Source organism: Ornithorhynchus anatinus, chromosome 3 (genome assembly GCF_004115215.2).
Source record: "Ornithorhynchus anatinus isolate Pmale09 chromosome 3, mOrnAna1.pri.v4, whole genome shotgun sequence".
Taxonomy (NCBI): Eukaryota; Metazoa; Chordata; class Mammalia; order Monotremata; family Ornithorhynchidae; genus Ornithorhynchus; species Ornithorhynchus anatinus.
Window position 1 is genome coordinate 112,927,281 of NC_041730.1, and position 14,054 is coordinate 112,941,334.

Genomic DNA, 14,054 nt, shown 5'->3' on the forward strand with positions numbered 1-14,054 from the left:
CACAGCGGACAAGTGGCGGCGCTGCTTCCCTATTGGTTATTAGCTGATGGTTACTAGGTTGGTCCCCCAGACAAGGGAGAGGACCCAAAGAGTGGCTAATAGCCAGGATTCTGGGCTCAGAGACCCAAGGTAGCCAGGAACTTGTTGCCAGACGGGTTCAGCTTCAGAAGCGAACGGTTTTAAAACCGGGCTCCGCAGTCCCAGAGAAGGGAAGGGGTGCATTTCCTCTCCAGACCCTAAACACTAACATTCCTCCTCTGTCTTTGCAGGAAAGAGTGAGCAACATATACCCCGAGGACCTGATGCAAATCGTCAGCCACATGGACTCTCTGGATAATCACAAGGTGGGTGTGGATAAAGTTTCCAGACCAGGGTTCCCTGGGGAATCCCTTGGAGACTACCATCTTCCCAGCTAGATGGCTCACAGGGACCTAGCCGTGACCAACGTTATTTGTCTCGGCTCTGAATCGCCAGATCCCGTCCCGTTTCCCTTGCTGACTCACCAGCTCAGCGGGTCGTCGTCTTTGGAACTCTGTCAGTCAGTCGTATTTATTAAGCACGTACTGTGCGCAGAGCGGCGTACTAAGTGCTTGGGAGAATACAGTATAACAGTATAACAGACACTTTCCCTGCCCACAGCGAGCGTACAGTCTACGACTTTATTGTCCTTGCTGACTAGCTCCCCGAGGCGGTTGGAAAACTCACTTGGCTTGTTTCAGCTCCCCAACTTGTGGTGACAAGTTCTCGATGATGATGATGATGACTGTGGTACTCGTTGAGCACTTGCTATGTGCCAGGCACTGTTCTAAGCGCTGGGGTAGATACAAAGATAATCGGTCGGATGTAGTCCCTGACCCACATAGGGCTCAAATTCTTAATTCCCATTTTACAGATGAGGGAACTGAGGCACAGAGAAGTGAGATGACTTGCCCAAGGTCACGCAGCAGACATGTGGCGGAGGTGGGATTAGAATCCCGGTCCTTCTGACTCCCAGGCCCATGGTCTAGTTCTTCTGCGCGTTAAGAGAGTTGGATGGGGCACATCCGAGCTCAGGGGCTGCAAGTGGGCAGGGGTGTAAGACTGTACGCTCACTGTGAGCAGGGAATGTGTCTGTTTATTGTTATATTGTAGTCTCCTAAGCACTTGGTAGAGTGCTCTGCACACAGTAAGTGCTCAATAAAGATGTTTGAATGAACAGACGGGTGGGCGGCTTGATAGGTTTCCAAACTCAGCCCGTGCAGAGTGCAAGGAAGGTGGGACGGCTTTTAAGCAGCTCCATTCTCCCCCCGGTGACTCTTAAATAACACCTGGCCTCGTCCACCGCAGCTCCCTAGACCAACTTGGATCGAGGGGGTTGGGCCGCCGGACCCACAGCCGGTTCAGAGCTCCTAGGAGAGGCCACCACCCGCAGGCTGGAGTAAAGCACTTGGCAGGTCCTACGGAGCCCAGGATAGGGGAGGGAGGTGTATCGACCTCCCCGTGTTAAGCGGCGGAAGAGGGTCTCCCCGGCAGAGGAGGGGAGCGACCCCGTGGGGTCTCCTATCATGTGGGGACCAGGGGCAGCGGCGAATTCTGGCACTCCCCCTCCCCCACCACCGCCGGGCTGGTCTCTGGCCTGCTGACAGCTGAGGTCTGTGTCCTGTCTTTATCTCTTTCTGGGTGGCCCAAAAGAAACACCTTTAAAAACCTCAGAGAGGGTGGGAAAAACAACCAAACCACGAAGATCCAAAACTTTGGAACGAATGACCGGATAGACAAGATGGTTCCTTTGCCTCATGGGAAAGGACCCTCCTTGGCTTTATCCTGCAAGACCTCCACTCCCTTCTACCCAGACTCTCTTCCTAAACTGGGGAATCGGAGAGCAACCCAGGGCACAGTGATTTGGAAAGGGTAAAGGAGGTGTATCTAAAAGACAGGAGAGTGGCAGGAGAAATTCGCTGTAGTAGAGCCTCAGGGAGTCATTTACCTCTTCCCCTCTCGGCTCTCGGCTTGTTTTGGGCAGGGAACGTGTCTGATAATTCTGTGGTCTCCCACGCACCTAGTTCGGTGCTCTGCTCATAGTGAGCACTCAATAAATACCAATAATTGAATGATTGATTGAGAATTAGCTTAGCTGCCCACTCTCTGCCCATTCCACGGTTCAGCTGCCCGGGCCTGTGCTCTTTCCACTAGACTACCCCACTGCCTCCCTTTCTTTGCTCCCAATCTGAAGCCCACCCCTCCAGAATGTCCCTGTGAACCCATGATGGCAGGAGTCGGGCAAAACGCCTTCCTGGTCCGGCACCGGCCTCAGACGCGGCCTCTTCTCTTTCAGTGCCGAGGGGACGTCACCAAGACCTATACCCTGGAGGCCTACGACAACTGGTTCAACTGCCTCAGCATGCTGGTGGCCACCGAGATCTGCCGGGTAAGTAGCCGTGAGCTGTTCGTTTTGTTCTGTTTTGCTTTGCTGTCTCCCCCATTTAGACCTTGAGCCCGTCATTGGGCAGGGGTTGTCTCTGTTGCCGAATTGTTCATTCCAAGCGTTCAGGACAGTGCTCTGCACGTAGTAAGCGCTCAGTAAATACTATTAAATGCACGAATGCAGCCAGGACTAGCTTCGGTTACTGCACCAGTCAAAGGGGTGGCCAGACCCGTTAACCTCCATCCCCCTGCCCCCAGTTGGAAGAAAAGCAGGGTGGCCTTGCCGGGAACCTCAGAGGGAGGAGGAGACTTGCCAGGCACCGAACTGGAGAGGTTTAATGAGTCGACTTGAACAACGTGACATGGGTCAGGCTTGAGCTAATTGAGGCCAATCAGCTGGCAGATTAAGTCGACGAGGGAGGAGGAGCTACCGCGAAGCTGCTGTCACGAAGCGGTGCCTAAATACAGGATGCAAACGACTCATTGCCCGCGTCATCGTCCCGAGAACGGGGCTCTTTCCTGCCTTAGTATCGGTCTCCAGCAGGACAGAGTGCACCGCTTGGGCCGTACCCCGCCCCGGAAATAAGTGGAAACTGACCCGCCCGGTTTCCAGCCCAGGCCCGAAATAGCCCTTCGGGAGGCCCGGTTGAACCTTCGTGCCGGAGGCCCGAGTTGTTTGCATTCTGATGACCTCTTCCGTCTCTCCGCTTTTGTCCCCTTCCCGAAACGAGGAGGAAATAACTGCATGAAGGACAGCTTGTGTATGAATGGTTCCCCAGAGCGCCGGGCCCTCAGCAAATGTTTGGATGTGATGGAATTAAATCTTCACCTGGAGATCTTTGAAAAAAAGATAAAAAAAAGACAAATGGGAGCTTAGTACTCTTTGGGCTATTCTTCCCCTACCCCTTTCCTCCCGATCGGTCTTCATCAAGGCCCCTCAGGAGGGGCCAGGGAAGGGAATTGTGGCAATATCAATTCCAATATTCCATCCAGCTGTCATTGCTCGGAGCCCCCAGGAGCTCCCCGGGGGAACGTGGGCTCTTCCCTCCGAAGTTAATCAGAGGCCGATTCTTTGCTGCAGGTGGTGAAGAAGAAGCAGCGGACGAGAATGGTGGAGTTCTTCATCGATGTCGCCAGAGAGTGCTTTAACATCGGGAACTTTAACTCAATGATGGCTATTATCTGTGAGTCTCCAGCCTTCCGAACGCTAACTCGAGCCCCAGCTTCCCTCTCTTCTGGCCACTGTCTCCCATCTCTGGGCCTTCACACGGGCTCATGACCACTTCATTTCTCTGGGCCTCTGTTACCTCATCTGTAAAATGGAGATGAAGACTGTGTGAGTCCCATGTGGGACAGGGACTGTGTCCAACCTAATTAGCTTGTAATAACTAATAATAATAATGCTTGTATTTAAGTGCCAAGCACTGTACTAAGCGGCGGGGTGGGTTGGACACGGTCCCCGTCCCATGTGAGACTCACAGCCCCAAACTCCATTTTACAGACAAGGTAACTGAGGCACAGGGAAGTGAAGGGACTTGCCCACGGTCACACACAAGACACGTGGTGGAGCCGGGATTAGAACCCATGCCCTTCTGACTCCCAGGCCAATGCTACATCCTACACCAAGCTGCTTCTGGTATAATAATAATAATGTTGGGATTTGTTAAGCGCTTACTATGTGCAGAGCACTTTTCTAAGCGCCGGGGTAGATACAGGATAATCAGGTTGTCCCACGTGAGGCTCACAGTCTTCATCCCCATTTTGCAGATGAGGTAACTGAGGCACAGAGCAGTTAAGTGACTTGCCCACAGTCACACAGCTGCCGAGGTTCAGAGCCGGGATTCGAACCCATGACCTCTGACTCCCAAGCCCGGGCTCTTTCCACTGAGCCACGCTGCTTTTTTAACACCTAGTAAGCGCGTAACAAATGTCATCATTATCGTTATTATTAATAAATACTCAGAAAGGGTTAACTAAGTGGTCTGGGTAACGGGAGGATCTTCTTCTCCTCTCCCCACTTTCACAGTATAGAGCTGGGCACTACATTTCTGCTAAAAATGTAGGATGTAGGTGGCATTAATATTTTCAGTAGAAAGCTGCCCTTTTAAACTGACATATGCAACTTGCCTCTCTTTTCAGCTGGAATGAACTTGAGCCCTGTGGCCCGGCTAAAGAAAACCTGGTCCAAAGTCAAGACAGCCAAGTTCGATGTTTTAGAGGTATGTGCCGGACCCCAGGGCGTGATTCAAGGAATAATGGCTCCTCTGCAGTCAGCTTGGGCACTAAGCAGGGTCGGAGTGACAAATTTACCCGCACAGCCAGCAGCTTGAAAATGAAATAATGATATATGGACCAAAGTTGGTCTAAAGATCGACCCCAGAACTGATTAAAAGAGCCTTTACCTTAGGCCACTTTTCCTAGGTATTTTTTTTTTTTTTTTTACAAAAATTGGAGTTCAACCAGAAAAAGGCTAACCGGAAAGTTATCATCATTCTCTCTTACCTCAGTGCTGATTGCCTTTCCTCAATCCTGTTTTTCCCGCTGCTAATTCTGTTGTGTGGTACTTTCCCAAGCGCTTATTACCGTGTCCTTTGACGTCTCTCTCTCATTCAACCCGCATGTTCAATCCATCACTAAATCCTGTCAGGACCACCTTCACAACATCGCTAAAATCCCCTTTCCACGTTAATACGATTACTCATCCTATCCTGCCTGGATTATTGCATCAGCCTCCTTGCTGACCTCCCGGCCTCCTGTCTCTCACCTCCCCAGTCCATACTTTATTCTGCTGCTGCCTGGGTCATTTTTCTTCAGAAACGTTCAGAGCAAGTCTCCCCGCTCCTCAAAAAACTCCAGTGCTTGCCCGTCCACCTCTGCATCAGACGGAAACTTCTCACCATTGGCACCATTGGCTTTAAAGCACTCAGTCGCCTCGCCCCCTCCTACCTCACCTCACGACTCTTTTACTACAGCCCAGCCTGCACACTCTGCTCCTCTAATGCTAACCTTCTCATTGTGCCTCCATCTCGTCTTCCTTGCCACCGAACCCACGCCCACATCGGGCCCCTGGCCTGCAACGCCCTCCCTCCTCAAATCCTCCAGTTACTCTCCTCCCCTTCAGAGCCTCATCGAGGGCACAATAACCAAATACCGACATTATCATCTCCTCCAAGAGGCCTTCCCTAAGCCCCTCTTTCCTCTTCTCCCACTCCCTTCCGCGTCGTCCTTTCTCCCCTTGTTCTTCCCCACGGCACTCATGTGCATATCTGTAATTTACTCGTTTATATTAACGTCTCTCTCCCCCACCTCGAAACCGTGAGCCCCTTGTGGGCAGGGAATGTGTCCATTGGTTTTGTAGGGTACTCTCCCAAGTGCTTAACACAGCGCTGTGCGCTCAGTAAGGCTCGGTAGATACGACTGAATGAATGAATGTAGTAAGCACTCAATAAATACCACTGTTTGATTGATTTAAGCTTCTCCTAAACATTTGCAACATCTCCAGTGACCCGTTCACCGCTCAGTACCCCCTGATGTTTATACCAGTGGCCCACACCGATCTTTATAGACTTTATCCTTCTGTGACTTTCCCAACTATTGCAATTCCTGATGCGAGTACGCTCTCTAGTGGATAATCTGGATCCTCTCCCAACTTCCTAACTTTTGGGCAAGGCCAGGGGAGGTTTGAATAATGCTTTTCTTTCCCCCACCACAGTTCCCACTCAGTTGAAGCGGTAGTAGAAATGTAATATATGGAGCTCCTGCTGTGTTCAGTGTACTGCGCTAAACTCTTAGGACAATGTAACGGAAGCATAAAGCGTTTTCCCCATCCACAGAAACGCCACACTTTGGAAAAGTAGTTTTTGCAGACATCTCTCCCTCCTCCCCACTCTGAAACAGAGGGTCCAGACCACAGAGCCAGGGAAGAGAACAGAACGGAATTTTCACCATCCAATATAAGCAGTCCCTCCCTCTTCATATCTGACAGATGATCACTCTCCCCACCTTCAAAGCCTTATGATTAATTCATTCACTGAGTCGAATTTATGGAACACTTACTGTGTGCAGAGCACTGTACTAAGTGCTCGGGAAAGTACAGTACAGCAACAAAGAGTGGCAATCCCTGCCCACAACAAGCTCACAGTCTAGAGTGGGGGAGAAAGACATCAGTACGAATAAACAGACGTCAATATAAATAAATAAAATTACAGATATATACGTAAGGGCCGTGGGGCGGGGAGAGGGGGACGAGCAAAAGGAGCAAGTCAGGGTGACGCAGAAGGGAGTGGGAGATGAGGAAAAGTGGGGTTTAGTCTGGGAAGACATCTTGGAGGAGATGTGCCTTCGGAAAGGCTTTGAAAGGGAGGGGAGAGTAATTGGCGGATTTGAGGAGGGACGGCACTCCAGGCCAGATGTGGGCAGGGGTCGGCGGTAAGACAGGTGAGATGAAGGCACAGTGAGAAGGTCAGCACCAGAGGAGCGAAGCGTGAGGGCTGGCTCGTAGAAGGAGAGAAGCGAGGTGAGGTAGAAGGGGGCGAGGTGATGGAATGCTTTAAAGCCAGTGATGAGGAGCTTTTTCTTTGATATGGAGGTGGATAGGCAACCACTGGAGATTTTTGAAGAGAGGGGTGACTTGTCCTGAACGTTTCTGTAGAAAGATGATCCGGGCAGCAGAGTGAAATACGGACTGGAGTGCGGAGAGGCAGGAGGTCGGGAGAGCAACAAGGAGGCTGATTGCAGTAATCTAGGCGGGATAGGATGAGTGATTCCACATTTCTTTCAAGAGGCCTTCCCCGACCAAACCCTCATTTCCTCCTCTCCCACTCTCTGCTGAGTCAACCTAGTACTAGGATTTGCACCCTCCCTCAACCTCAAAGTACCTCTGTACATATCTGTAATTTATTTCTATTAATGTCTGCCTCCCCCTTTAGACTGTAAGGTCATTATGAACAGGAAACATATCTACCAACTCAAGTGTTTAGTACAGTGATCTGCACCCAGTAAGTGCTCAATAAATATAATGAATTGTAAGGTCGCTGTGGGCAGGGAACCTGTCTGCTAACTCTGTTGTAGTGCACTCTCTCAAGTGCTCAGTACAGTGTTCTGCGTATAGTAAATGCTCAGTAAATACCCACTGCTCGATTGACCGACTGCGTCTCGTCCCTTTTTCCCCTTCTGCAGCATCATATGGATCCCTCCAGTAACTTCTGTAACTACCGCACAGCCCTCCAAGGGGCTGCCCAAAGGTCACAGACAGCCAACAGCAGCCGAGAGAAGATTGTCATCCCCGTTTTCAACCTCTTCATCAAAGACATTTACTTCCTGCACAAAATACACACCAACCGCTTACCCAGTGGGCAGATCAACTTCAAGGTAAGGTCTGGAATTCCCAGTTCAAAATGTATTTTAACCGCTCTCTCTGTGCCATCCTGCAAAGGAAAGGTCTTCCCCATGGGCAGGGCAGAGATAGAGAGATAAATAGAGAGACAGAGATAAATAGGGAGAAATAGAGAGAGGGAAATAATAATAATAATGGTGGTATTCGTTAAGCGCTTACTATGTGCCGAGCACCGTTCTAAGCGCTGGGGTAGACGCAGGGGAATCAGGTTGTCCCGCGTGGGGCTCACAGTCTTAATCCCCATTTTTTACAGATGAGGTAACTGAGGCACTGAGAAGTTAAGAGACTTGCCCAAAGTCACACAGCTGACAGGTGGCCGAGCCGGGATTCGAACCCATGACTCCGGACTCCAAAGCCCGTGCTCTTTCCACTGAGCCACGCTGCTTCTCTAGAGACCGACCACACTGTGTACAAGAAAATCGTAACATTTCCTGAAACCAAAACAGCTAAATGGAGTTAGCGTCTGAATCGGTGTTTAGAAAGCAAATCAGATCGGTGGCAACAGCTCTGAAGGTAACACAGTATATTAGGTCAGTGAAGGGAATGGACTTCCTTCGTGTTTGATGGAGAGGTCACCCTGAAGATGATTGCTATTTTATAAAGAAATTCAACATAATAAGCTGCCAATCTTCTAGTCTGCAAGCCTGTTGCGGGCAGCGAACCTGTTTACCAACTCTGATAATTTACTCTCCTAAGTGCTCAGCACATAGTGAGTGTTCAATAAGCATAATTGATGGGTAGATCGATTGACTCCACCGCCTAGAGACATAAGTCAGACGGAAGCAGCGTGGCTCAGTGGAAAGAGGCCCGGGCTTGGGCGTCAGAGGTCATGGGTTCGATTCCCGGCTCTGCCACTTGTCAGCTGTGTGACTGTGGGCAAGTCACTTCACTTCTCTGTGCCTCAGTTACCTCATCTGTAAAATGGGGTTAAGACTGTGAGCCTCACGTGGGACGACCTGATGACCCTGTATCTACCCCAGCGCTTAGAACGGTGCTCTGCATATAGTAAGCGCTTAACAAATACCAACATTATAAGCGCCTTTCACAAACTCCCAGAAGAGATCAGGGACATAGAAATTGGAAAACTCAAACTCAGACGTTGAAGACGTGCTATTTTCTTATTAAAGTCTCCTCAATTATTCACAAGTAAGCTACCGAAACCTCAGACGGTGCTGCATCGCAAATGAAAACTGGATGGCAACTGCTGAGGTCAGACTAGCATGGCACACTTCCATCAACAAGGGGGTGGCTTTCTTTGAGTAAAAGCTTTGCGTGGAAAAAGAGACAAGGGGGCAAAAGAGAAAACAAGTGCCAGGCAGAGCAAACGCTGAGCTCAACAACTCAACGAGATGGCAACCTTTTTGGGTGCCCAGTGCGGCCAATACTGTGGATCTTCCTTTGGCCTTCTCAGCCTCACCTACTTTCAGAGGTGAACTTCACTATCAGTGGTATCTTCTTTGAATAGGGACAGCTTTGCATTACAAGCATGGGAAGCAGCATAACCCAGTGGAAAGAGCACAGGACTAGAAGCCAAGGACCTGGGTTCTAATCCCGGCTCTGCCACCGGTCTGCTGTGTAACGTTGGGAAAGTTGCTGAACTTCTCTGTGCCTCACTTTCCTCACCTGTAAAATGAGGATTAAATCCTACTGCTCCTATTTATGCCGTGAGCCCCATGTGGGAGAGGGACAGGATTTAGAGCAGCGCTCGACACCTAGGCAGTGCTTAACAACTATCGTTATTATTATTGCATAAGGGGCATGGTGACAACTGTTTTTTATTGTTCAATCGTTTGCTAAATTAATTACCGCCTGTCTCCTTTTAATTAGCAAATGGAAGTCACTGAACTTGAACTAAATTGCTTTTATCTCTTCTTACCCTTGGTAGAAATTCTGGGAAATTTCCAGACAAATTCATGACTTCGTTACATGGAAACAAGTGGAATGTCCATTCGAAAAAGACAAGAAGATCCAGAGTTACCTTCTCACCGCGCCTATTTATAGCGAAGAAGGTAAAATCCTTTAGCCAGAGAAGTAACGTGACCTATTAGGAACAGCACGGGCTTGGAAGACAGAGGATCTGGGTTTTAATCCCGGCTTTGCCACTTGCCTGACTGTAACCTTGGAAAAGGCACTAAAGCTCTCTGTGCCTCAGTTTCCTCATCTGTAAAAATGTTCTCCTTCCCGCTTAGACTGTGAGCCCCATGAGGGACAGGGACTGTGTCCAGCCTGATTATCTTATCTCTATCCTAATGCATAATACAGTACTTGGCACAGAGTAAGCACTTAACAGATATCACAATTATTATTATCATTACCTTCAACTGTCCCAGTCATTTGAAAGGATGTTATGCCTGTTTTCTCGTAAACTCAGCCCTGCAGGTCAAAGTGTCTTAGACCAAATCACGATCCTATAAGCCCCAGCTGGGCACTGGCTTGATTGTCACCTCCAGTTTCTGAGCTAATGGACAAGAGGAGCAGCATTTAGTACCCAACGGGGAAGGCAACTTGTGCCCCAAGTCAGACACATCCATCCTCTTATTCTCCCCCTCAACTTACAGAACCCCAGAGAGTTATTCTTGTGGCTCTTAGGTGCCCTAGCATGGGGAAGGTCTGAAGGAACTGAAGTTTGCCATCAATAACTAAGAATTGACCACATATAATAAAACCTTTTAAGAGGTGACTCCCCCTCCCGATCTTTCACAGTGGCCTCGGACCTTTTCGTTAAAATACTGCAATTGGTTTGGGCTTTTTTCCCTAAGAAACCGTAAAAACGCTTGGGAGTTTTGACCAGGGTGAGGGGAATGATAGGGAGATGGTTAAGACACAAGAACTTCAAGTTTCTCAAAAATCTCCTCTCCTCTTGTTTGTTCAGCTCTGTTTGTTGCCTCTTTTGAAAGTGAAGGCCCAGAAAATCACATGGAAAAAGACAGCTGGAAGACTCTCAGGTATGAAGCTTCTCTTCTTATGCCACTAAATCAACCCCATGCCCAAAGGCGTTCTGTTGCAACACTGGAAGACGTTTGTTTGGTGTGTTTTTTTTTAATTCAGGTAAGAGGTTTCTCAGAAAAACAAAGAAGGACCTTTTAGCGTTCCTAACGTCTTCTTTTTTTCCTCCCTCTCTCAGGACAACTCTTCTCAATAGAGCCTGAAGCATAGGAGTCAGCCTGCAGAACTCAAAGCGCATAGAACAACCATGTTTTCATCCTTCTTGGCGTGGGTGGAGTTAAGGCCTCACTGGTTGGGGTCTGTTTTGTATATACCCTTTTATGAAAATAGAAATGGAGACTATTTCATGCATCGACCTTAAGGCACTTAAAAAAAAAAAACAAATGAAGATTTTTGTTTATTTTATTTTACTGCAGGGCGGGGCCCTGTTCTGAGAGAAGTGTATCATGGGAGAGGGTGTCCATGGAGATGTCTTATGCTAAAGAAATGTAGTTTATTTTCCTCTTTTGCTTACTTTCATCTAAAAATAAAACAAAAAACCAAAAACCAACCAGAACACTGCACATATCCAGTGCCCTATTAGACATCTTGTACAAAAGCAGTCTGTTATGTCTGGGACTAGTGCCTTATAAGGTACTGAAACTGTCTAGTGTACCTATTCCTTTTGAGCTGGAAGTAAGCAATTAAAATGAGATGGGTATCCAGAAACCATCCACATCTTTGTAAATAAATGGGAAGAAATGTCACATGAACTAGAATATACCTGCCTGTAACAACAAAGGTGCAGCAACACATCTTTATTGTATTGTTTGAAAGATGGAATGACTGCTAGAGGTTTTTCGTTTTGTTTTAATACATTCTGCAAATGGTCCTTTTGAGTTTTGGCTGTCCATAGTTTACATTTTTGTTTTCCTTTGTCAGGGATTTATTAAAAAACAAAATACCCACAAGCTTAGAATTCATCTATAAGTTATTTGCATCCTCTCCTTAAAGGCTGAATTTTCCATGCGAGTAATTTGGTATCTTTTTCCTCAGTCACCTTATAGAAAAAGGGAATTTTTTAAATAAGGCAAAGGAGGGAAATGTGACACAGACGTTGGGTAAGATCGTAGTTTGCAGACATGCTCAAGGATGAGAGAGTGAGAGAGACAAAGAGACTATAGAATACTGGAGTTCTCGGGCATTTAAAACCATCCTTTAAACTCCAGTACCGGGTTAGGGTATTTTACACACCACTGCAACTAATGTTTTCCATTCCTTCCTTCCAACTTCAATTTATATGCAATTGGGACAATACTAAATGAGGCTAATAAAGCCATTTACAGGTACAGTGCGTTCGTTAGAAAGTCAGGAGGCTCTTAAGTTATATCGCAAATAAGAGTAATTTCACTCAACTGACTTTCTGACTTCTTAGAAGGCCCTTTAGCTCTCTATGGGCTTATACATTAAAAAACAAAACTTACACAGAATTGGAAATGATGCTTTATTTCTGGGCATTAGTTCTCCCAGAAGCTGAAGGGGGACAGAGGTGGAAGACTAGAGTAGATCTGTTGCTCTCTGTTTCCACAACCCCGAAAGAAATGCCATCAGGTATCTGATGAATTTGTATCTACCCAGTGCTTAGAACAGTGTATGACACACAGTAAGCACTTATAAAATGCCATTTAAAAAGAAAATGCCAGGCCAGAAGCTGAATGGATACTCTGTTGGAAGGGAGTGGTAGAAAACACTATCTTAGCACAGCCAGCCCAGGAACTGGGGGTGGTGACTCTTTCTTGAAATGTGCTGCTATTTTTTCCTGTGCTACAGAACAGAGTTCTCAGCCCTGAGGGTGGGGGTGGGGGTGGGAGTAAGACTATTTATACTGTATTATTACAGTGTTTTGCACTTTTCAAAGATGTTCCAGACCGTACATATTGTCAAACACTATAAAAAAAGGGATTGTATATCAGCTTTGTTTATGTATTCGAGATAAAGGGATGCTGAAAATTTAAGAAAAAAGTATATATATATATATATATATATATATATATTTGAAATGCAATTTTAGAACACTTTCTGTATATGTACTAAAAAGCTTTCACTTGAATGTGCACTTCACTGGTCAGTCAGTTCTAGTGTTCATTTTTCCCCCCACATTCCTTAAATACTGTGGTTTGCTCTTCTGAATATGAAGCTGTACCATAAAGCAGGATATTCTGTGTTTGGATGTGCTTGCATCAATAAAATCCAAGTTGCTTCAGCATTGACAAACTTCACATCTCTTTTGTGTACTAGTGTGTTTTAGTGGAGGTGGGGGCAGAAATCAGACACTTTGTCAGATGTAGTAAATTCAATATGAAGATAATCGACAGTGGTTTTGAAGTTTTGATTAAGACAGATTCCTGCGCTATCATATGCGTGCCTGTCCTATCTCCCCATGTCCAATACCTAAGAAGGCTCTGGTGAGGGAATCAAGCTTTCAAATTAAAAATAGCTGAGGGTGACTCATTCCTCTTCTGCTTAGCAATTCATTTCTCCCTTTGACTCCTGTACAGCATAAATAATATCTTAGTTCAAAAGCAGATTAGTTGAGTTAGCCAGATGAAGGAATAGGACATGCCCATTAGCCTGAAGTCTAAAAGAAATTAAGAAAGAAATCAAAAGAAGCAAGAAATCCAAAGAAATGTATATAATCCTGGTACTGCCTCTGTCATTTTTTTAATGGTATTTGTTAAGCACTTACTACGTGCCAGGCATTATACTAAGTGCTGGGGTAGAAACAAGCTGATCAGGTTGGAAAAGGACAGGTTCTACGTGAGGCTCACAGTCTTGGTCTCCATTTTACAGATGAGGTAACAGAGGCACAAAAAGTTAAAGTGATTTGCCCAAGGTCACACAGAAATGTGGCGAAGCCTGAATTTGAACCCAGGTCCTCTGACTCCCGGGCCCATGCCGCTTCTGTGATGATAATCTGAACCTAAGCATTGGTGGATGGAGCTATAGCAACAATGTTTGCTGCATCGCACCTTCCCCGGGTGACATGAGAGGAGCGGAACAGATCGCAGGACACCCAAGCAATGACCATATGGTGAACCAAAACTGGTCAGTTGAAACCATGGCAGACAGAAGATTGTTTGAAAATCAAGCAATCAGTAAATGGCATCTACTGGGCACTTACTGTGTGAAAAGCACTGCACTAAGTCCTTCGTAAAATACAACTGAGTTGGTAGATTTGACCCCTGACCACGAGAAGCTTGCAGTCTGCATTTGAAGGTCTTCAGAGGGGGCATCTAGCAAACATTCACTACAGTTTCTGTGGGTGTTGGCA

General features: G+C 47.1%; 1 protein-coding gene across 4 annotated transcripts in view; it reads left to right on the forward strand.

The window, feature by feature from the left end:
* RASGEF1A (RasGEF domain family member 1A) overlaps positions 1–13,002 on the forward strand; it is a 332,790-nt gene extending 319,788 nt beyond the window's left edge. For all 4 annotated transcript variants that reach the window (XM_007666238.3, XM_029060928.2, XM_039911553.1 and 1 more), the window contains exons 6-13: positions 270–344; positions 2,315–2,407; positions 3,485–3,587; positions 4,543–4,622; positions 7,582–7,773; positions 9,684–9,807; positions 10,671–10,743; positions 10,923–13,002. In XM_007666238.3, coding sequence (XP_007664428.1) covers positions 270–344; positions 2,315–2,407; positions 3,485–3,587; positions 4,543–4,622; positions 7,582–7,773; positions 9,684–9,807; positions 10,671–10,743; positions 10,923–10,947 — 765 coding nt within the window. In that variant the 3' untranslated portion in view covers positions 10,948–13,002. The remainder of the gene's footprint in view (positions 1–269; positions 345–2,314; positions 2,408–3,484; positions 3,588–4,542; positions 4,623–7,581; positions 7,774–9,683; positions 9,808–10,670; positions 10,744–10,922) is intronic.
* The last annotated feature ends 1,052 nt before the right edge of the window (positions 13,003–14,054 follow it).